At 43.6% G+C, this 21,743-nt stretch overlaps 1 protein-coding gene and 1 pseudogene across 3 annotated transcripts in view; both read right to left on the bottom strand.

Moving 5' to 3' along the window:
* The window catches only part of EGFLAM (EGF like, fibronectin type III and laminin G domains), a 76,553-nt gene that overhangs the window by 25,479 nt on the left and 29,331 nt on the right, over nucleotides 1-21,743 (bottom strand). For all 3 annotated transcript variants that reach the window (XM_064736456.1, XM_064736455.1, XM_064736454.1), the window contains exons 7-12: nucleotides 20,830-20,996; nucleotides 6,236-6,351; nucleotides 5,698-5,992; nucleotides 3,125-3,225; nucleotides 1,781-1,881; nucleotides 558-702 (exon numbers count right to left, since the gene is read on the bottom strand). In XM_064736456.1, coding sequence (XP_064592526.1) covers nucleotides 558-702; nucleotides 1,781-1,881; nucleotides 3,125-3,225; nucleotides 5,698-5,992; nucleotides 6,236-6,351; nucleotides 20,830-20,996 — 925 coding nt within the window. The remainder of the gene's footprint in view (nucleotides 1-557; nucleotides 703-1,780; nucleotides 1,882-3,124; nucleotides 3,226-5,697; nucleotides 5,993-6,235; nucleotides 6,352-20,829; nucleotides 20,997-21,743) is intronic.
* On the bottom strand, nucleotides 9,765-10,471 carry LOC135459643 (small ribosomal subunit protein eS6-like; annotated as a pseudogene).

The raw sequence follows: 21,743 nt of genomic DNA, 5'->3' as shown, positions 1-21,743 counted from the left end.
CTTCTATGAACTTGCTGGTGTTAACATAAGTCAGGGCAGAATGTCTATCTCCATTACTATGCTTAAATCTTTGTCCAGAATATGCATGTAATTACACCTCTGTATACAAATGTCGTGTGGGTATATGCATCTTATACATAAATATATACTCATACACACATATGCATCTAATTTTTATGTCTGAGGAAGCAGAGCAGCTCTCTGAGGCTTGAAAAAGAAAACAATCAGGGACAGCAGCTGTGCAATCTAGTAAACTTCTAATGGCCTGTATTTGAGACTGGCATAGGGTAGATGAAGGGTAGCAGAGCAAACACAGAGCACAAAGGGAAAGAGTGATGGGATTCAGCCCTGAGATATCTATCTCTGTGATTTCTAAATTATGTATTTGGAAGAATAATCTGCACTCTGATCTCAGTTCACTAAACGTCCTAACATCAATAAATAAGACTGTACCTTTTAAATCTGATCAGACTTCTGGTGGCAAGAAAAGAAACATCATAACATCATCACAACCTTGAGAGACCCCAAGATTGAGCCACAAGTGCATGACTACCAACCTGAGATTTTCCTGTCACTGGAGCATTGTTGTCCATCCTGAGCCAACCATTCACCCCATCTCTGAACAATGTGACACTGTGCCAGTTCCCCAGCTTGATTTTGTTTTCACTCGTTATGACTCCAACTCCTGTGCCACAGTTGAACCTGGGATCGTGAGATAGAGAGGGCAAGGTGACAATCTTACATTGCCCAAATAACCAAAAGTTGGTTTTAGACTCCAAACATTCTTTTTGTACTCGGGAATCTCTCTGTTCCACACTGCATATTAGCACAGGAAATTCAGACAGCAAGTCTACATAAGATCTGTTCCAAGCTTCATTACCTGTCTTTCAGCGTGGAGAAGATTTTGCACTCTCTGTTCGTACCAAGCGCATTGCTAAGCTTGCCAACAGCTGAAACTCTTTCAGGATGGAGGGTATTACAATCTGAGCTCCTGCTATCACAGTAATTTCTCCTGGGAATTTTTCTAGCTCCCCGGTGAAAGGCAGTGATACATTAATAACTCTGCTAGTCTACTTGAAACTCAGTGCCAATTGACAGGAAGACCTCTAGTAGAGCTGAATGTGCACAAAATGTCCCATTTTTCCTGACTGTCATGCAGAGCAGGTGAACAGAAACACAACTAAGGCACATCACCCACTTTGTTATTCCCCACTTTTAAAGGACTCACCCTCCCAATTTAGGAGATCCTGGAAATACTCTCTCACTTGCTTCATATCTCTCAGACTACAAGAAACACTCTCCATCTTCATTTAAGAAACCTAAACAAGGTATCATCTGAACAAAACATATAGGATGAAGTTCCTGGCCCCTTGCTGTCACTATATCCTTTGTTTTGCTACATTATCTGCAAGCCATTTTCTGTGAAGCAAAAACACTGACTCAATATACCATCAATGTACCATCAGCTTAGCAAATACAGTGGCTCACTGGCATTTCTGGTGACATAGCTATGAGCCCCAGACAAATGTCTTAAAGAAAACTGATCATTCTGCCTTTACTCTGAGGTCTGAATAAAAGAACTCAACAGGGTGCATGTTCACACACTGAAGAATGATGAGAAAAAAAGGTATTGAAGTACTCTTAAATGAAATTATACTGTCCATTTGGTGCACTGTATGGGGCAGAAGTCAAAGACACTGGAGATATTCATCACATGTAGCAGTTCCAGAGGCAGCAATAGCCCTGTCTCTTTACATCAGATTTGGGATGGAGGTTTTACCTGAACTGGAGGCTACGTCGGATGATTGCCAGTGACATAAAATCACCACGACCATGTTCATTTTCTCCACAGTACAGCAGCAAACCATCCTCGGATTCAGCCTGCAATCATTGCACCAACATGAAAAATCAAAGCCTCACAATTACAGATAAAAGCAAGCAGCAGTGGGGGACTTGTCTCCAGAAAAGAGTCATCATTTTTCAGAATGAGTTTTTAACTTGCCGAATCAGAAATTGTTTGATCAGTTTTGAATCCTGCATTTGAAAAACCTAGAAAATCACTGCCTTAATGGTTAAACAATTTAAGACTATCTCTTAAAGTACAATACTATCAGACAAGAAAAAAAGCCTGGAAGTATTAAAGACTGTCAGACATATCCCATATGAGACTCCTGAGTAAAATGTCTAGCGAGAATGTCCTAGCAAGCCTGGTAAGTGTTGACACTTCAGACTCACTGTGTATGAATATATACACCCTACTTCACATGTTCCACGAGACTGACACTCCTCAAGCCAAACAGGCTGTGCTGGCAGCATTTCTCCATATGCTCATAGCAGCTGACACAGTAGCTTTTTGCAGCCATTCTGCATTTTAAAATGGCAAATTGCCAGGGGAGTTTAAGATCAGCACTGAGGCAACTGATTGCTGCTGCTTTAGTAGCAGTCTCCTTCCCAGATTGTGAGGCTGGGGAGTCTGCTTCATGTGGGGGTAGGGATGTATCCAAGAGCTTGGCCACCTTCCCTAGAGGCAGCCCTACATTTTCTGTCCATAGTGAACAGACAGCACTAACACAAGCCAGCGTGGGATGTATCCCCACTTTAGTCCTGCATTTTAAGTAATACAGTATCCTGAATGTATCAGTAGCCCATGTCCCAGAGTTCAGAGGGAGAAAATAATGTCCACTTAAATCCTGCAGAGTGGGAAAGGAATGCTACACCTAGGGCAGTGTTTTGCTTAGTATGACAGGATCATCATCTCTTGTCCACAAAGATACTGTATACCACTTTCAAAGTCTAATTCACAAAAATTCTGTGTGTTATTCAGCTTGTAGCTCATCCACCTGGCTGTAACCTCACTAATGTACATTGCTGCTAGTCCACAACTACCAGTCCCAGGGATTCTCTCACACACTGCCTACCAACCATGGATGAAAACCCCACAGCTGCTTACAAACTCAATTCACATTCACTGAGGGTCGAGCCAGATCTCCACAGATGAAGGTTACACACAGGTTCGCCACAATTACACTGAAGCTATGCTGAAGCTAAGTTACTGCTCTAAGTTACTGCTCTACAGTAAATAAATAAAATTTAAAACACCAGTCTGAGAATTCCTTAAACTTACCCTGAATTCAAGAGTAATTTGAAATGTCTGATAGGACTTTTTCAGTGGTTCAAAGGTGATATATGAGTAGCCAAAGAACTGGGGATACTGGATACTAATATCTGAAAAGCAAAGAGGGAAGCATGTTATTTAGCAGTTCTCTTCTGAATAAAAATCAATATACACATTTAGTACTAGATAACATCAGATGGCAATGAAAGGCAGAATTCCTCCAGAGACAACCATTAGGCAGTAGCAGTCAACAATCAGTTAACCTGTTGCCTTGTCCTCCCACCATTTTTTACAGCTAATTCCTTTATTCCCAAGGACCTGGTGAACTTGGAAAGAAACAGGATACCGAGGGCCAAATAATGCTCAATAGTTTAATCAGAGAATTCAGAGGAAATTTCGGCAGGTTTTCATCCTTGTTGTAGAAGAAATACCACATCAACTTTATATTTATCTTCTTTCAAGGACTGATTTAAGAAAGAGAGAACAAAGTAATTTTCTGTTCTGCAGGATTACAAAAACACACACATGGGAAATATGGCCAGACTCTAGGCAGCATTAGTCACTGCTACTCTGTAGCTGATGCATCCAGCACCTGGAGAATCACTGGATGTCTCATAACAGCCCAGCAGCTTCCAGCACTTCTCTCAAGTCAGCTCAGGGCAGAAGCTAAAAGGAGTGAGTCCTTGCAGGCATCTTTCCATCCCTGGCTGCAACAGTGGCTCTTTTAACTGCTCTTGCCAAATGGCATTATCAACTTTCACCCTTTGCTGTCTTGTGTTAGATCCTGACACCAAGACAAAATGAAAATTAAAGATGTCTTACTGCTAGCCACTGTCAGTTGTAAAATTACATTTGCAGCCTGTTTTCCTAAGAAGCACTGAGGAGAGACAGTTTCAGGCCTGAGCTTTTACATGGACAGTGGTTTTAAGTCTAATGAGAAAGGAAGGATGTGGATTCCTATTCCTCTTTGCTATTTAAATACTGAGTTTTCTCACTCAGTTTTTGAATCTGGGTAGAGTTCTCTCAGCGTTTTTGCTTGCAAGGCATACATTTTAGGCTGAGTTGAAGGGGATTGGTGCTATAAACCTGAACGCAACCTCAGCAGAGAACAATTATCTCATGTCCTGATCACAAGCAGAACTGACTGGACCAGAGCGCCAGGCAGCTGTTGAATGCGAAGAAAAGTCTGTTTCCATCAGACTAATATATTATTTAACAATACTGGCTGCTGAAGACAAGCTCTGTTCAAAGGAGTATTGGCACATGATGTTTACTCTGGAATAACACCCTCCCCTGTGCAAAACAGAGGGTTTGGGCTGGGGTTAATGGACTGCTTTACAAGTTGTATATGGCCTTGTCAGTTCAAATAAATCCTCAACTCTTCATACTTGATCAAGGCCTAAAATCATATCTGCAGCTGTTCCATGTGGCTGAGTCACATCAAATTGTTTTCAGAAGGAGCTCTCTTCGTTCCAGCACTCCAGTTAAAGAAGATGAAGCACCCTCAGTGTCCGTATCCCTGATGCATGACGCTGTGCAACATGAAAGTCTAACATGACCCTGTAGAAGAAACCTGTAACCCTGCTCTGCTCTATGGCACAATGTTGCCAGATCAGAACAGCATGCTGTTCCTCCAGCTAAGAGCATGTTCCTCTTAGCTGGAGGAACAGCACCTCCATAGCCAATGGGACATTTTCTTTTCATGAGTCCTGGCATTCATCTGAACCCTTGGTCACCAAATCAGAAGAAAAATTACTTCAGAGGGAAAAAGTAACCTGCTTAAGGCCTAATGAGAGAGCTAAACTGACTCACCCAGTGATCTGCTCAGCGTTAACCTTGTGAAAGGGTGGGTTTAGGTCTCTAGAGGGAAAGAACAGGAAGGCAGCGAGAGAAGAAGTAGGACAGCCTCCTTCAGCTCAGCAAGTTCTGGCCATGGCTCAGCTGCCCTGAAAAGAGCAGTAGGATGGGTGGCAAGTCCTGACTAACGCAAACACTTCCTCACATGCTTTTTGTACTGGGGATGAGATTTTGTTCCTCCCTTGCCCAGTTTGCCTGACATGAGTGCTGCACTGCAGACCTGCAGACCATGGGGAAAGTCTCCTCTGCAGGTATTTTTACAATGGGAGTTTTCTCACATCCCTGCTGTGGGATCAGTATCATCTGTACTACACAGAAAATGGGGGTGGTTCAGGGCTTAAGCTGCTGCTAAAATGCAAGTGTCAAAGAGGGGCTGAATGTCTTCAGTTTCCATCTGAGGGTGCCCTGATTGGACCCTGTCACACCTGGGAGATAAACAGCATATCTGCTCCACCATCCCCTCACTCTTAGGTGGGGCAAGGATGATTAACTGCCCCTGTGCATTTTTACACAGGTTCTGCATTCAGCTTTATTAGGGAATTACTTTTTCCCACCTGAGGAAAAAAAAGCAAATGGGGCAATGCCAGAACTGCAATTTGTGGGTAGGGACCCACAAAGCCCAGCTGGCTGTTCCCAAAGTGCACATTGGCGGGCTCTCTGCAAAGCCGCTCCTCGACCCAGGCAAAGAGCAGCCAGCAGCCGTGGGCACCCAGAAAGATGCCCACCTTCCTGGCAGGCCTCCCCTGCTTTGCCCAGGTTGCAGTGGCAGCGGGAGCCGCCGCGGTCGTAGTCGTTGATGCAGAAGCTGTCGGTGGAGCACACGGCCTCGTCGCAGGAGAGCTCGGAGAGCCGCGGCACTGGCGGGGACACCGAGGGCCCCGGGCTGGCAGCAGGGACAGCAGTGGGCTCGGAAGTGGTTGTCAGGACCCGTGACAGGAGCCTGGAACTAGACCCTGGAGTGACTTTAGTTTCGACCAGAAATTTTCTGTTGCCCCCTTTAATAGCAGGAAGTGGTCTGAGCTGAAAGGAAGTAAAGAAACACCAATTCAGTAAGGTTAAAATTCTGTGGGGAAACAAATTTAACATATTTTAAGATACAGATCTGAGGCAACAAACTCATCCTCAATGAAGAAAAAGAAGGGACCACATCACTATATCTAAGCACTTAATATCAGATATTAAACTTCTTGACAGGACCAGACACTCTAAAATATCCAGACTAGAAAGAAAACAGAAGTGCCAACAACAAATCTTGACATGTACCTCTTCTATATAAATGTCATAGTCTGAATCATCGATATCAAATCCATCACCATCACCAGTCACTGTGTCTGTGATGTACCGATGCCCAAAGCTTCCACTTCCCAACTCCTCAGAGCCTGAAAAGACATAACTGGCAAATTCACTTCATATAGTTTTTTCTCTTTGCACACAGCAATTCAGATCTCACCATTCCCCCGATTCACAACACTTAAACCTAAACTGATGCTGATGTTCATGCTGTGCAGACAATGCAAGTGTCAGTCTGGAGAAGGCAGATCCTGTCCAAGAGGTATACACACAGCTTAAAACAAAGTGAAGACGTTCATTTAGTCACTTACTAGGTGATTAAACAAAAAAAGCAGGCAAAGCTCCGTTCTCTCTCTGCACACTGACTTGTATTCATCATTTTTCCAGGACAAAGGTTTCAGACTTTTTTGACTGAATTGTTTTTAAGTCAAGCCTTTCCCTTTTGGAAATACAGTGCCTTACTGGAACAGCAAAAGAGAAAATAAATAGGAAAAGCAAAAGTGATGTGTACAGGTAAGATACACTCTATTTAGGACTTAATCTACCTCCATTGACTCAAAAACTCCTGAAATTAATGTCCTGTGTGTATTCTTAGACTGTTTTTTAAAACACAATTCAGCACCTTGAAACAAAAAGCGTGCACAAACACCTTCACCCAGAGGGTTGTTGGGCACTGGAACAGGGTCCCTAGGGAAGTGGTCACAGCACCAAGCCTCACAGAGCTCAAGAAGCACTTGGACAATTCTCTCAGGCACATGGTGGGATTATTGGGGCTGTCCTGTGCAGGGCCAGGAGCTGGACTCCATGATCCTTCTTGGTTCCTTCCACCTCAGGATATTCAGGCCATGTAATTTCCAAGTACATAATCTACTTCTGCCACTTCCCAGAGGAAGTGGAGGACTCTGGGCTGGGAATGGACAGTTTGAACAATAAGGGGATCTTAATTTCTATTTCACAGAAAGTGTCTGTACTTTTCTGCACTTCACATAGCAAATTCTGCCTAAACAGTAGTTCGTGCTTTTTAACTATTAAAATTCACTAGGTTATGAAGAAATACAGTAAAAGTAACCAAACCATTACAGTTACTTGTCATTGCAAGTGAGGCTGAGAACAAATGTCTTTAAACCATTAAAACAACAGACTTATATAACTGCCTTTTCCATACAGTATTTTTCCATCACTTAAAAACAACATAAGCAACCTTTGGTTTACAAAGTCTCTCTACTAAGCTGAGTGTACTTGTACCTACCTAAATCTTTTTATACTCTCTCCTCCTTTGCTGTGATTGCAACCCAGAATTCCTGGCAGGCAATTGTGAAATCCAACATATGTGCATCAGAGATGAATGTGTGCCCTGGCTGACTGACTGGCCACACTCCCTATGCTCTGCAGGGGTTACTTATCAATGGGCTTTGCACATTACATCAGCATACAGAAAAATTAGAAACAAATGAGTAGAGATAATGAAGCATACACACTTGCAACATAGAAAGCATGCTGGACTGGGACAGGATGTGTATAAGTCTTTCCACTCTAACATGTATACCTAGTCATCTGTAAATAATACATTTTATGTGTACATTAAATAGAAGTATTCAGCACTGAGTTCAACCAAATGAGCCAAGAAGAGAGCTCCCCTCTATGACTGGTAACAAGATGAAGCAAATAGGACAAACTACATCCAGATTATTTCTGCTACTGACTGTGAATGCACAGGCAAAGGATTAAGTGTCAGGGAATCAGACTGCACATTTATGAACTGGTTCCAGTCCTACAAAAACTGGAATGAATTTCACCATGCTGAAATAAAAAGGTAAAAAAAACCTCTTACTCCTAATATTCACCTTTATAATCATTCAGGTTAATCATCATCCAGAACAATTTTACACCAGGCAGGAAGCTAAGGAGACTAAAGCAGAGAAGAGTAGAGTAGAGTAGAGTAGAGCAGAGTACAGCAAAGCAGAGTACAGTAGAAAATTATTCAGTTGGAAGGAACCTACAATAATCATCTAGTCAAGCTGCAAGTTCTACCTATCATTGCATCACATCCCCTTCTTTGGTAAACAGTGATTCTGTAAGACATGCATTTCTACAAGAGAGTTCCAGTGTGTAAAGCCACAAATATATGCATTGCAAATATGATTTGCAGTTGGATTGCTTTTGCAACGCCTGGTTTTTATAGCAGGGTGGGGTTAGAGGAGTGGCTTCTGTAAGAAGCTGCCAGAAGCTTCTTCCATATCCAGTAAAGCCAATCTCTGGTGGCCCCAAAGATGGACATACTGGCCAATGAGAAATGATGGCAATGCCTCTGTGGTAACATATTTAAGAAGAAATCAAAACAAAGTTTGTGGTGCAGTTTTAATCCCAGACAGAGAAGAGTAGGAGATGAGAATATATGAGAACAACATGTGGACACCAAGGTCAGTGAAGGAGAAGGGGCAGGAGCTGCTCCAGGCCCAGAGCAGAGATTCCCCTGCAGCCGCTGGTGCAGCCCTGGTGAGTGGTGAGGAGCTGTGCCCCTGCAGCACAGGGAGGTGCACAGGAATGCAGAGATGCCCCTGCAGCCCCTGGAGGAGCCACAGCAGAGCACGTGGGTGCCTGAGAGGAGCCTGAGGGAGGCCTGTGGGAAGAGGGCCCTGCTCCCAGGCTGGAGCAGCCGGTCCCTGAAGGACTGCACCCCCCTGAAGAGTGACCCAGTGTTTGAGGGGTGCTGCTGCCCATGGGATGCACTCACACTGCAGTAATTTGCAGGGAGCTGCTGTCCATGAGATGGAGCCATGCTGGAGAAGTTCATGGAGAACTGAATCCCACAGGAGGGACCCCGCGGTGCAGCAGGGAGTGACTCCTCTACCTCAGCAGTGAGAGAAGCCCCGGGTGATGAACTGACCACAACCCCCATTCCCTCTCTCCTTGCACTGCTGGGATAGGAGGTAGATGGAAGGACGCAATGGGGTGGGAAAGGTGTTTCTAAGGGTTTTACTTTTCATTATCCTGCTCTGATTTTGATGGTAATAAATTCACTTCATATCTCCAAGTTGAGCTGTTTTGTCTGTGATGGTATTTGATGAGTGATCTCTACAGGTCCTTACCTCAACACATGAACCCTTCATTAATTTTTTTCTCCTCTGTCTAGCTGCAGAGAGGAGAGAGAGAGAGGCTTTGGTGGGGGCCTAGCATCTGGCCCAGGTTAACCCAGTCCTCTTACTGGAGAATGTGGGCAATCATGAAGATTTTCAGATAAGGACAGTAACTGGGAGAAGTAATGGGCAAAACAAGTACTGAAAAGTGTTAAGTATTACAGAGTAGAATGATCATGGGGAATTTTTCCTGTAATGGTGGTGAAGGACAAAGGAGTGAATTTTGTGCAAGTTGTTCATTTTTGTTCTGTGTTGTGATAATTTTATTTTGGATGTAATGTTGGGGGGTTTTTTTAAGTTCACCACAAAAGAGATTTATTGGTAATACCATGTACAATATCTTTTTAGTATCACATACAATGTCCTTACTTCTGCCTTGATTTAGATGTAGAAGCTCCCAACAAAGAAAGCCAGCTCCAGTTCACAATTTGCTCCCGGCATTTCTCATTGGCTTTGTTCATTTTCTTGGCCAAGAGCTTTGTATTCTGCTTCCTCCTTGTTCTTTTGAGTGCCCTGCTTCTTCAGAGCAACATGCCTGCACTTATCCTGCAGCACTTGAGTCACTGGATTTTAGGAGCCTTGGTTCTGGGTTTCTTGCCCCCCTTGCTCAGAGGCTTCCTCACAACATACTGGCAAACGTCATTCTTCTTAGACAGGTTGGACAGCTTGGGGACTCTGCTGGTCCTCTTAGACAGGGTTGTGTCAGTCATCCCCAGCATGCCCTTTTCACTCTTTTTCACCATGACAGAGTTCAGGACACAACTTTGCATCAACAATGCAACTACAAATGGATTTGTGCTTTCTCTCTCCAGTTCCTCTGGGCTGATAGCAGGAATGCTCCTTCCTGAGCAGAAGGCAGACACATCTGTGAGGCAGGACACCTTGCTTCCTGGAGAAACCTTTGTCATTGCCACCACTGATCCAGATGACATATCCCTCCCACTCCTCACCAAGGGAATCAGAATGGCTCCGTGGGCATTTGTTTCTCATAAAATGTTCTCAGTTTGCACCCATTGTCCACTTTAGTGAGCATTTGGCAGCCAGTGGCTGGGAAAGAGATGTTCAGCTTCATCAAGATCACACCTTAATGCTGCTGGAAGGGGCAGCACTAACTCAGCTCCCAGCATTCATAGCGATTTCCAGCTCACTGAATCACAGCATCACAGAATTAACTAGGTTGGAAAAGATCTTTGAGATAATTAAGTCCTACCTATGACCTACGACCACCTTATCAACAAAACCATGGCAGTGTGCCACATCCAGTCTTTTTTTAGACATGTGCAGGGATGGTGACTACAGCACCTCCCTGGGCAGATGATTCTAGAGCCCAATCACTCTGGAAGTGAAGAATTTCTTCCTAATGTCTAGTCTAAACTTCCCCTGGTGCAGCAAAAGATGTTTATCGCTTGTTGCATCAGCGGTCGGAGAAGAGACTGACCCGCCAGTAACCTAAACCTCTTCTCAGGTAGCTGTAGGGAGTGATAGGGTCTGAGTGATAAGGTCCACTGAGCCCCTTTTTTTTCCCAGGCTAAACAACCCAGCTCACTCAGCCATTCTTCACAGGGTTTGTGTTCCAGGCCTTGTTGCCCTCATCTGGATGCATTCGAGCATCTCAACATCCTTCCTAAGGGCCCAGGCCTGGACACAGCACTCAAGGTGTGGCCTCACCAGCGCCACGTGCTAGGGGACAATCCCTGCCCTGCTCCTGCTGGCCACACTGTACCTGAGACGCCAGGATGCCACTGGCCTTCTTGGCCACCTGGGCACACTGAGCACTGTTCACAAAGTTTCATTGAAAATACAGGGAAACTAAATTTCCATGCATTTTTAGTAAGCTTTTTGGGATATTCTGATTTGGCTCCCACTTCCATCTCACCTTCTGGGAGTGGCTCTGAGAGTTTTTTGTCTCAGCACTAATCTTTAAATTTTGGAATGAATAAAAATAACCTGGGAAAAAGCCAATGGGGTATCAACTCCCTCTCAGGCATTGTTGGGAAGCTCATCATTTCCCCCACACTCCCAATATTTTTATCACATGTTGGAGTGAGTAGAGGGATCAGTTCCCCTCTTCCCAACAAGTCCAAACTTCTCAAGCAACATAATGCACTCTGATTAAAAGACATAGCTGAGATTAAAAGACATAGCATAGTTTAAAAACCATGCGCTTTTTCTTCAGAAAGCTTTATTTACTTTTCCAACATTAGTAAAATTTTCAAGAGTCTCTGCCCTTTGTAATTTAGTTAATTCTGTTGCAGGGTGTGGTATCATCACCATCAGCTCTGCTTCATCACATGCTATTGCCTTAAAAAAGAGAAGGCCTGAGAGTGATTATCAGAGAGGGTGGCTCCGATCAGTTATCCCCCTCCTCCAAGGTGTGAAGGGAGGTGGCATCAGTGGCATCATGGTCAGGAAGTCCTGCCTCCCTCTCTGCCTCCTCATCTTTTACAGGTGGGCAGAGTCCAGTGTTGTGGGGAGGAGTCTGGCTGTGGGGCAAACTCCTCCCTAAGGGTGAGGTCATGTTCAGGGTGGTCCAGCACTGCATCGAGAATGGCATCCATGCTTCCCTCAAAGATGTTGATTTGCATTTTAAAGCCCTTCAGCTCTGCACAAATAGGTTTCTGGGTTCTGGGCTAGCTGCTTTTGGGCCATCAGTTCTGCCTCAGCTCTGAGGACCAGCTGTTGTTTCAGCTTTCGAGGCAATTGACACCTTTACCAGCTCCTCAGCAAAAATGTACTTCTCTTTTAGGGTAGCCATTTAAGACCCCCTTATGTTTTTTATCTCTTTTGGGACAGCCATCTTAGACAGACCACATGCTACCTGGCCAGGAGATTTCTTTTCCCCCTTTGCAAAAGTTCCAGTGCTCTCAGATCCTAGCTGCAGTTTTTGCCAGTTACTTCTCAGAGACAAGCTTTACAAGTGTACAACTGCCATGGTATGAGAGGAAGTGAGTTTTTTTGAGATGCTGCGGTCAAACCAATAGGTGTTCAGATTTGAATATTGGCACCTGGTGTGGCCACTGAGGACATGGATACGCCTCTGAGAACACGGGGGGGTTAAAAGCAGAGAACTCCCAGGAAAACCTTTTCTTGGTTCTGGTCAGGGAAAGGTTCAGATCTCTCCCCTGCCCAGCTGCTGTGGGTGCACGGGGGAAGGGAAGCCATGAGGCCGGGTGAGGTAAGCCAAGGCCTTAGACAGAGAGGGGAGGTGAAGAGGCCCTTGAGGATGGAAGGGTGGAGGAGCACCAAGAAGCATCAGGCAGTCACCCTCCCCCCACCAGGGGAGAGAGAGGGTGAGCCGGTGTCTGTGCCTGTGCCACCTTGAAATTTGACAGCACGGCCGGCCGAGAAGGAGAAGGGGGGTGGGGGGTGCAGAGAGAAGGTGCCCGGCAGGGCAGCCATGGGAGTCCTGGACAGGCAGAGCCTGAGATTTTAACCCTTTTCCTAGATGATGGAAACCTTACAAATGCTGATCCTCCTGGAGCTGAATGAGAAGAGAGAGATGAGATGAGATGAGATGAGATGAGATGAGATGAGATGAGATGAGATGAGATGAGATGAGATGAGATGAGATGAGATGAGAGAAAATGAGCCACGAGAGAAGTGGAGAATAATCTTGGGTGGGAGGAGGTGATGGAGTGGCCTTTGGCGGGACTTTTCTTGTATAGCCATGGACAGAACCATTTTTCCTGTGACACAGAGACTGCATTTAGGGGGAGGCAATGGCTCAGAGCCAAGAGAGTGCAGTGATGTAATGTGAAGGAGTGTGTGAACAGACAACAGGTGAAGAGAGTAGTTGATGCCCTCGATCTTCAGTGGAGGAGAAGAAGATCTCTGTTCTTGAGACCTCTCAGCCTCAGAGAGTGAAATTTGGGGAGGACAGGTGTCCGAAAAGTGAGAGACCGTGCTTTTTTTTGGAGTGCTGTGTCCAGGTCTGGGCCCTTAGGAAGGATGCTGAGATGCTCGAATGCATCCAGAGGAGGGCAACAAGGCCTGGACAAAGCACCCTTAAAAATAAAACCCTAGAAGCAGCTCTAGTCCATGTGCAGTGGTGAGAGCACTGAGCACAGAAAGAAGATGTCATGATAGCAAATGATCTCCAGGCAGTGACACGTGTGACAGGAAACACAAGAGGTCTCAACTGTCTTTCCAGGGGAAGCCTGTGGCACAAGAGAGACTCCTCATTCCTTGATGAACTGAGAATTGATTACCTAAAGAGTAGTGATAGACTGAGAGTTGGTGATCTGAAGGATAGATGTATTGGAAATTTGGTGGGGGGGAGGAGGAGTGTTTTTAGAAAGTTTTCATTCTTTCTGTGTATTTCTTTTTACATATAGTTGTAGGTTAATAAAGTTTTCTCTTCTGTATTCCTAAGTTAGAGCCTGCTTTGCTCTATTTCTAGTCATATCTCACAGCAGACACCAGAGAGAATGTATTTTCATAGGAGCACTGGCATTGCGCCAGCGTCAAACCATGACAACAAAAACTCCACTTGGAGAGCAATCCAGGTATGCTCTTGACCTTACTGCTGGAGAAGACCAGTTTTAACCAAAAGCTTTTTCTCCTTATGCTGCAGCTAGCAGTTATGACCAAACAACTCTGCCTTAAGTCAATATCCCTTCCACTCCTCACTGAGGGAATCACCCACGACCTCTGTGGCCATTTTTTTCCCATAAAATGTTCTTAGCTTGCACCCATCATCCACTTCAATGGCTTCTGGCAGCCAGTGGCTGGGAAAGAGATGTTCAGCTTCATCCTGCTCACACCTCAATGCCATGGGAAAGGACAACACTAACTCAGCTCCCAGCATTTGCAGCAATTTCAGCTCCCTGAACACTGCTGCTTTTAAATCAGGTCCATGTTACTGTCACCAAAACCACAGGAAAAGCAAAAGCTCTCCAACAACATTTTTTAAGTATTACAAAATTAAGGCATTACTTTATTCTTGCCAGAATCTGTAACAGAAATAATTTCATCCACACATTGCCTGGGTTGTGCAGAGAAAATCATTCCATCATACATGGCTCTTTACTAGATTTTTCACATACTTATACAGTCAAAACCAAGAGAAATCCATTGGTTCATTGGTCCTAAGTTACACAGTTCTTAGTATTTGGTTTCCTATTGGTTACTGATCCCTTCGCCTTCAATGCTAATTAAGTCCTCATTCTTGATTCTCTTATTGATCTTTTTCCAGACCAAGTGTCTCTGACACACCAGGGAGGATGATCAGGCATTGATGTTTGTAAATGGTTAATGTTAATTCCTTCTGCATCCTCTGGCAGCTCCCAGCCCATTGAGATGTCAAGCTCATCAGGCCTTGCCCAGGGAACAGTCCCTTAAAAAGAAACTTCCATTCCCTTCACCTCAGGGTGAAGACAAACAAAACCCCTGACTGAAGTCAGTTAAACTGTCTGTCAGTTTTAGAAGTTGCATCATTTCCAGCACTATTACTTATTGCCTTTATATTATGTCTGAAAGTATTTCAGAGCTAATTTTGTTCTTTCAATACATAAAAGTATAATTTGCCTAAGAGCAATGGAAGCCATAAAGATAATTTGGAATAAAGAAGGGAAAACTCACAATGATGTGTCAAGGGAAACAATCTAATCTGTATCCAAACAAGCTGCAATACACAAACTCCATTTTCTGACTTAGAAGTCATAAGCTACAAAATAAACATCTGTTATGGTCAAAAGGCTGTCATATTTTATTTTCCTTCCAATCAAATGTTCTATTGGCTTAATGGGATGCAAGTTCAATGAGGATGGCAGGAGTGAAGCAATGCAAAAAATGAAGTATCCATATATTCATATATAGGAAAATGTTAGCTCTGGAATCAATAATCAGATAAATGCACCTGCATGTATGGGTATGATTTTAATGTCATGCCAGTTTCACAGAAATGTAACCCTCCTGGATTTGAGTGGTTATCACTAAAATACATTAATAACCACCAGCATGCAATGAGATGTGCTAGCATAGAAGAGACTGGCAGTTCTCCAAACAGCAGGTATGCCTCTTTCATCCAGCAGATCAAAATGTTCCATGCGTTTCCAACAGAAGACTTTGGGAGACCAAATGTACCCACTATTTCAAACTGGACCATGGCTCTTTTCACGTTATTGAACTGGTACAATATTAGGAGCCTGGAGAGAACAAAGAAGGCATGGCTCATTGTGTCTGGTAGAAAAGACTGCTTTGAGGCCCTTCTTCAAAGACATTCACTATGTAAGTTTGGTGTCACCAGAATTAGTGTGACTTAAGAAGATGTCCTAACATCGACAGGTCTCCAATTTTCCCTTTCCTGACTCTAGCTATCTGCATTTCAGCCAGCACATGCCACATTGCTCTACCTGCTGATGTGTGAGCAGTTTTGGTAACATGCAATGCACTTGGTAGCAATGCAGCTACTGCGTGCACTCACTCCTGACCATGTCTGGACTTACACAGGTGAGTACACTGATGAGGTGTCAGACCACTGGCTTCTCAGCTGCCTTGTTCTTCCCTACATTTGGTCATCGCTCACTGGACATAACATGACAGCCACATGTGATGTGATGCAATATAACTACAAAACAGGATGCAGAGAAATTAACAGGACTTTTTGTAGATAAACCATGACATCAGCCCATCTCTTAAGTGCACTGTGTTGCTTTCCTGGAGAGCTCATCTCGTAATGGGTGGTAAATCAGGGACAATTAAGCAAAGTGGTACTCTGCAAATACCAAAACAATGACTGCAGAGATTATAAGCAGGCTATACTTAATTAAATCAGTGTTCCAGTGTACAAGGAGATGAAGTCTGAGTAAGACCTTTTACCAGGTCCTATAATCCTGTTTTACAAATAATTGAGGAACTTGTGGGGGTCATGAACTTTAGACATCATCTTTCCAAATAATTAGGGATTAAGTTATACTGAAGAAATCCTTCTCAAAACAAATCCAAAGCCACAAAAACTTTTGTTTTGCTAATTAGGTTGCCATCATCATTCTGATGAAGAGACCTGAGAGAGTGTAGGAGGTAGAACAGGGGGCACTGTAACACAGACAGATTGAATGGAAGTGTTAACAGACTGACTGGCTTCATCCAGAACCCCACACAGGTCTTAATCCAAAATACATCAGGAACATTTTAAAACACATTTTATGCCTTTCAGTGACTCACAGTGTGACCCTGCATGTCACTTGGCCTGTCTCTTGCTTTTTGTCACTGTCCCTACAAGTACCAACACCACTTTTGTAAATTCTCTGGACATGTGTGGGAAACAGTTCTGAAGGAAAACCTTCTCCCTTTACTATCTCCAGGACACACCACCACCATTTAAATCAAGGTTTGGGCCCCAGAGACTGCCCTTTTTTTGTGCCTGAGCCTCAGCTGACACATTCAAGCTCCATGCAGAATATATAAACATCTGTGGCAATGCCCTGCTCTGTGTGATCCTGGCAGTGACAGCCAGGAGCAGAGGAAGGGATGAGCCCTGCTTGAGCAGGCACTTCTGTCACGTTTGTTGTGGAGACAAGCAGGAGGGTATTTTTAGCAGGAGACACTTCCTCTGTTGGTCTGGTAAAGCCCAAGGCTGGCGACCTTGCAGGCACAGTGCAAACCCCATCTGTTTCCCGAGGAGATGAAGGGTATTTAAGCAATGCAGGTGATGACATTTTTTTTGTTTCATTCTTTGGGACAGTTGATTTTGTTGTTTCTAAACTGAGTATGTGCAATCTTTTATTTTCCAGTGAATTGTCCATGACATTTTGAAAGATTTTATAAAACAAAATCCCAACAACCATGTAGATGAAACACCCACAATGTGCAACTGTAATTAAGAAAGGCAACAAAAAATTGATTTATTGCATCATTTCCCTCTAGAAAAAAAATTAATGAAACCAAATCACAAATAAATGAGAACCCTTGGGGAAACTTGCCCTCTCTTTACTCCCTGAAAATAGAGCAATTAACGAAGCAGGCATTTTTTAGTAGGTAAGGGGGTAACTGCTTATAATCAAGGCCACATGTTCTATTTTCAAGGACCTTGGGAGGTCTGTCACATTAGGTGAAACTGTCAGCATCCCTTTAGTGGAGCAAACCAAGACGATGTTTTCCTATGCTGACCTGAAACAATGCAGTCAAGAGCACTGCAAATCCACCCCCATTTTAAAAACAAAATGAGTGAACTACCTGTGAGAATGAGATAAACTTCAACAGAAAACATCCCCAAGTAGCATGGACTCATCTCTTCCTCAGCCTGCCTGCAAGAGCTGCAAGAGAACCTGTGCAAGACATCATGGACCCTGAGGGTCCTCTGTGTTTGAGGTAATGTTGGGGATTTGTCAATCAATTAAAATAAATATCAGAAAATCACTACTTATGTCAAGCCATGCATAAAAAATCCAGCACATACAAGGGTAAATCTGTAAATTTTTAAAATCCAAACACACTAAGGACCTTAGTGCCAGCACCATGTGAGCTAAATGTAATGCAAAGGAGTCAGACATAACTTCTGCCAGCTTTCTAAGATATTTCAGAAATTTCTGAAGAATACATAGGCAGGCCGAAAATAGCATCAAAAATCTGTGGCATGTGGCATGTTTCACTGCTTAGGTAGAAGAAGGAACCACAGTAATAATGAAGGTGGTAATTCTTATGATGTGCATTCTGAAGAAAAAAGGTGCTTCAGTTTCAGAGATACCAGCTGTCTGGCACCTTTTCAAACTCACAGGTGACTAAGAGGGCACTGGCTGGCACTTTGAGACATTCAAGCAGCTGGTGCCACCTGAGCCAGCCCCTGGGGACTATCAGGTGTCTGTGAATGGCACATGCCCTCCTGCAGTGACTGATGAAAACCACAAAACTTTGAGGACCTCAAATCTGCTGAACACTAACTCCTGAGCAGCTGAAGTGAGTGATTAACTGGACCAAAATTCTGGGCTTTCTGGCTGCTAGAAGCAGGAGGGTACCTTCAGATACATAATGTGAATTAGGAGTGAGTTTTAATTGGATGCCCTTGAGCACAGTGTGTAGTTTGGGGGTTTTTTCTGTTTCTGTTTTTTTTTCTGAAACTTGTCCATTAAATCATTCTTCAGAGGTTCTTAATGTTTTGGGAAAAAATAAATGTTCAGGCTACTCATAGCTTTAATGAAGAAAAATTTTCTTCATTAAATTTTAGCTTTTCTAGTAATATGTAGAGTACTTGTGTATCTGGCTAACATCAAGTCGGTCTCCTACACAGACACCACAAGTAAAGACAAGTGAGAGCTGCTATCAGCTAGACTATCATCTCAGCTACACTCCTCCCTTCAGAAAACGAAATAATTTATTTCTAAAGGCATGCATCCCTGACACTTTTGAGCAACACTCCTCACTCTGCACAAATCTGGTTGTTGTGACAACAGGTATCCAGAAGATAATGCAGGTTTTCATGGGTAGTGGCTATATGTAGCTTTTAAGCCTATTTTCAAATAGTACACTGACAAAAGAACAACATTTGCCAAAGAGTCCAGAGCACCACAGTAGCCCCAAGTACAAGTGGCCTGCAGCAGGGCTGGAGCACATCACGGACATGGCATGGCCCTGCCCTGCAGGAGCTCTGCCTGCTCATGAGGGTCTCTGCCAAGCACTGCCAGGCCCTTGGAGCAGGGAAATCAACTTCTCAGCCACTGCAGCACTGATGTGCCTACCCTGGGCCAGCACAGACGTTTAAGTCCAATCAAAGAGCAGTGCAAAATGCATAATATACTGAATTTTCAAATCTGATCCAGGCATAGAGATTCAAGCTAATGTCCCTTATGAACCTCTGTAGAAATCAATGGTTATGCACACCAGATGTGAATTTGATTCCAAGCTCTAATGACAGAAACCCATGTTCTAGAGACATCTTGGCAGGCCTCTGCAGAACAAGCAGTTTCCAAGGCAAAGTGCTTTCCCTGGAGTACTGCAGTAATAAGCACAGCATGAGGATGATTCCACCCTTATTAACAGAGCTAAACACTTTATCTTTTCTGACCAAATGATGCAGCTTCTAGCATCCAAAGATAAACAAGATACCAGGAAGCACACGTGTGCCTGAGGCAGCAGGAGTTGACCCCGGAAGATCCATGGGCCAAGGAACTCCAGAGTACACTGCACAAGGTTTTCACAAACATTTACTTCAGAAGTTAAACTTATGAGCTCAGCAGCCATAGCAAACTACATGCAAACTGTTCAAGTGACTGAATTTATGACAGAGGGACAAAAGGAATGGAAACTTCCATATTAGAGTCAATGAGAAAAGGGATTCCACAACAGAGAGGCAGTTCAGAAATAAATCTTTATCAGGTTTAACTGGTGGATGACTAAGCATGTTGTTCGTGTTTTTGCAGCATGCAAACTTTTCTTGCAGAGCTCACAGTCCTACCTGAATAATTGCTGCTCATTTTCACTAGTTAATTAGAGATGGTTTGCAATTGAGAGAGTGAGAAAAGGAAAAAAAAGGCACTTAAACTTAAAAGTACTGACACGCATTTGTATAGAAAAAGTTTGGAACATTAATGATATAGCTCAGTTAGCCCCATACCCTGCTGGCTTTGGCTGTGTTTCCTCCATTGTTTCTCTTTGTGATATTGGGTTTTTGCTGTTAGAAGATGTGATTTGTGTGATTCCCAATATGCTCTGTGTTGTCTTGGTTGGGATTCTCACATACAAGCTATGAATTTGGGTGTGATGAGGAGAAACAGCCTCCTAAAGTCAGCCTACAGAGACACTGGTAGTGGCAGAGAATTGCCTCAGTTGCTGCTGAGGAAGCCCAGCAGCAACTGGACCAACACTTATTGCAGTGTGCATGGTCTATATTGCTACACAAATGTAAATATAATAATTAACAATTTGGTATGTTGGCAGGTTCACCTCATATTTTTGCTACGCAGCTTCTGATCAAAAAGAGGTGCTTATTCCCTTATATAATTATTTTCATGACTGTGCTTAATAGTTAAGAGTCTTACTCCTCAGAAAACTGTACAAGTTTGATTTGATCTTTCTGAGTTGCTGAAATTATAAATGTAATATATAAGGTTCAGCTTCAAAGAATAGAAAAAACGAACAATAGACTTGTCTCTCTCATTTCTTCCCTTGATATTCAATTATTAGTACTGCATGAAGCCAGCACAAAATTCAGAAAGTAGTGATCCAAAAATACCTGTCAGTGACCTCCAGAGCAAAGAAATAGCACAAGAGTGATGCTGCCTGGGTCTTTTCAGATCTTTGCTCATGGCTGGTCTTTCACAGGGTGCTTGCTGCAAGCTCCTCAGGCAGGACTGAGAGGTGTCAGAATGGAGGTGACTGTGTCTGGAGAGCAGCTCTTCCCACCAGCAGGCCTCCACAGCTGCCCCAGATACACTTTAGTTGCAGATACACTTCATTTTTGTTTAGTTTTAATGACAAAAAGGTGTCTGTACTCACTGAATGTGCGGATGACGTCGCTTGGCGCACTGGTGGCGCTGGATCCAAAGGAGTTTGCTGCTCGGATGGCAAATTGATACTTGGTGTTTGGGAGAAGTCCTTTGAGAACCATGGACTCCATCTGGATCTGCTCTCTTATTACCGTCCAGTTGCTGTCAAGGTCTGGCCTTGAGGATCAAAGAAAGACCAGATCTTGAATAATTAAAGCTGGCTGTATAAATTAGCTGCATTTATACTTTACCAGGAAATACATTAATACATGAAACAGAAGTCTACTAAATCATCACCAAAACCCTTCACTCTTAAAGGATCAGACTGTGCAATCCATCATTACCAAGCTGTGAAGCCTGTGATGCCAAAACTGTATAATCATACAAACGCAGTTACTCAGATTTTGCTTATAAAATCGAGGAACAACTGACAAATCCACTTAAGTTTATCTGTTTTGTGGATTTTGGATTTGTAGTTTTCAAGTGAGGGTCTCTTACCCACAGTTCCCACCTCCCTACGTGGCTATATAAACCAATAGTTTGCAACAGAGAGAAAGGTCTTGATTTATTTCTTAAGAGTTTGTGTTCTAATGCCAGTAAGTCCCTTCAAACATACACAAGCATTAGCAAGATGAGAATCCAACATTTGATCTCCCAAGTAATCAGGTTAATCCACTTACACAGGAACACACAGATCCAAAGTCTTCTCTTCAGAAAAACAAACAGACAAAAAAAAAGCAACCCAAACCAAAAAAGCCCAAACAAAACCACCAAAAAAACCCACACAGACAACCCACAAAACCCACAGAACAAAAATGCACAGAACATGGCCTGTGTGCCCGGACTTTGTAACAACATTCCTATAGCTGCTTTTGGACAATGCCTGGTTAACTCCCAATTCATACTGGAAGCCAGCTGCCAATA

Source organism: Zonotrichia leucophrys, chromosome Z, assembly GCF_028769735.1.
Source record: "Zonotrichia leucophrys gambelii isolate GWCS_2022_RI chromosome Z, RI_Zleu_2.0, whole genome shotgun sequence".
Lineage (NCBI taxonomy): Eukaryota > Metazoa > Chordata > Aves > Passeriformes > Passerellidae > Zonotrichia > Zonotrichia leucophrys.
The sequence above is the reverse complement of the archived record's forward strand: the minus strand, read 5'-3'. Positions and strand labels throughout refer to the sequence as shown.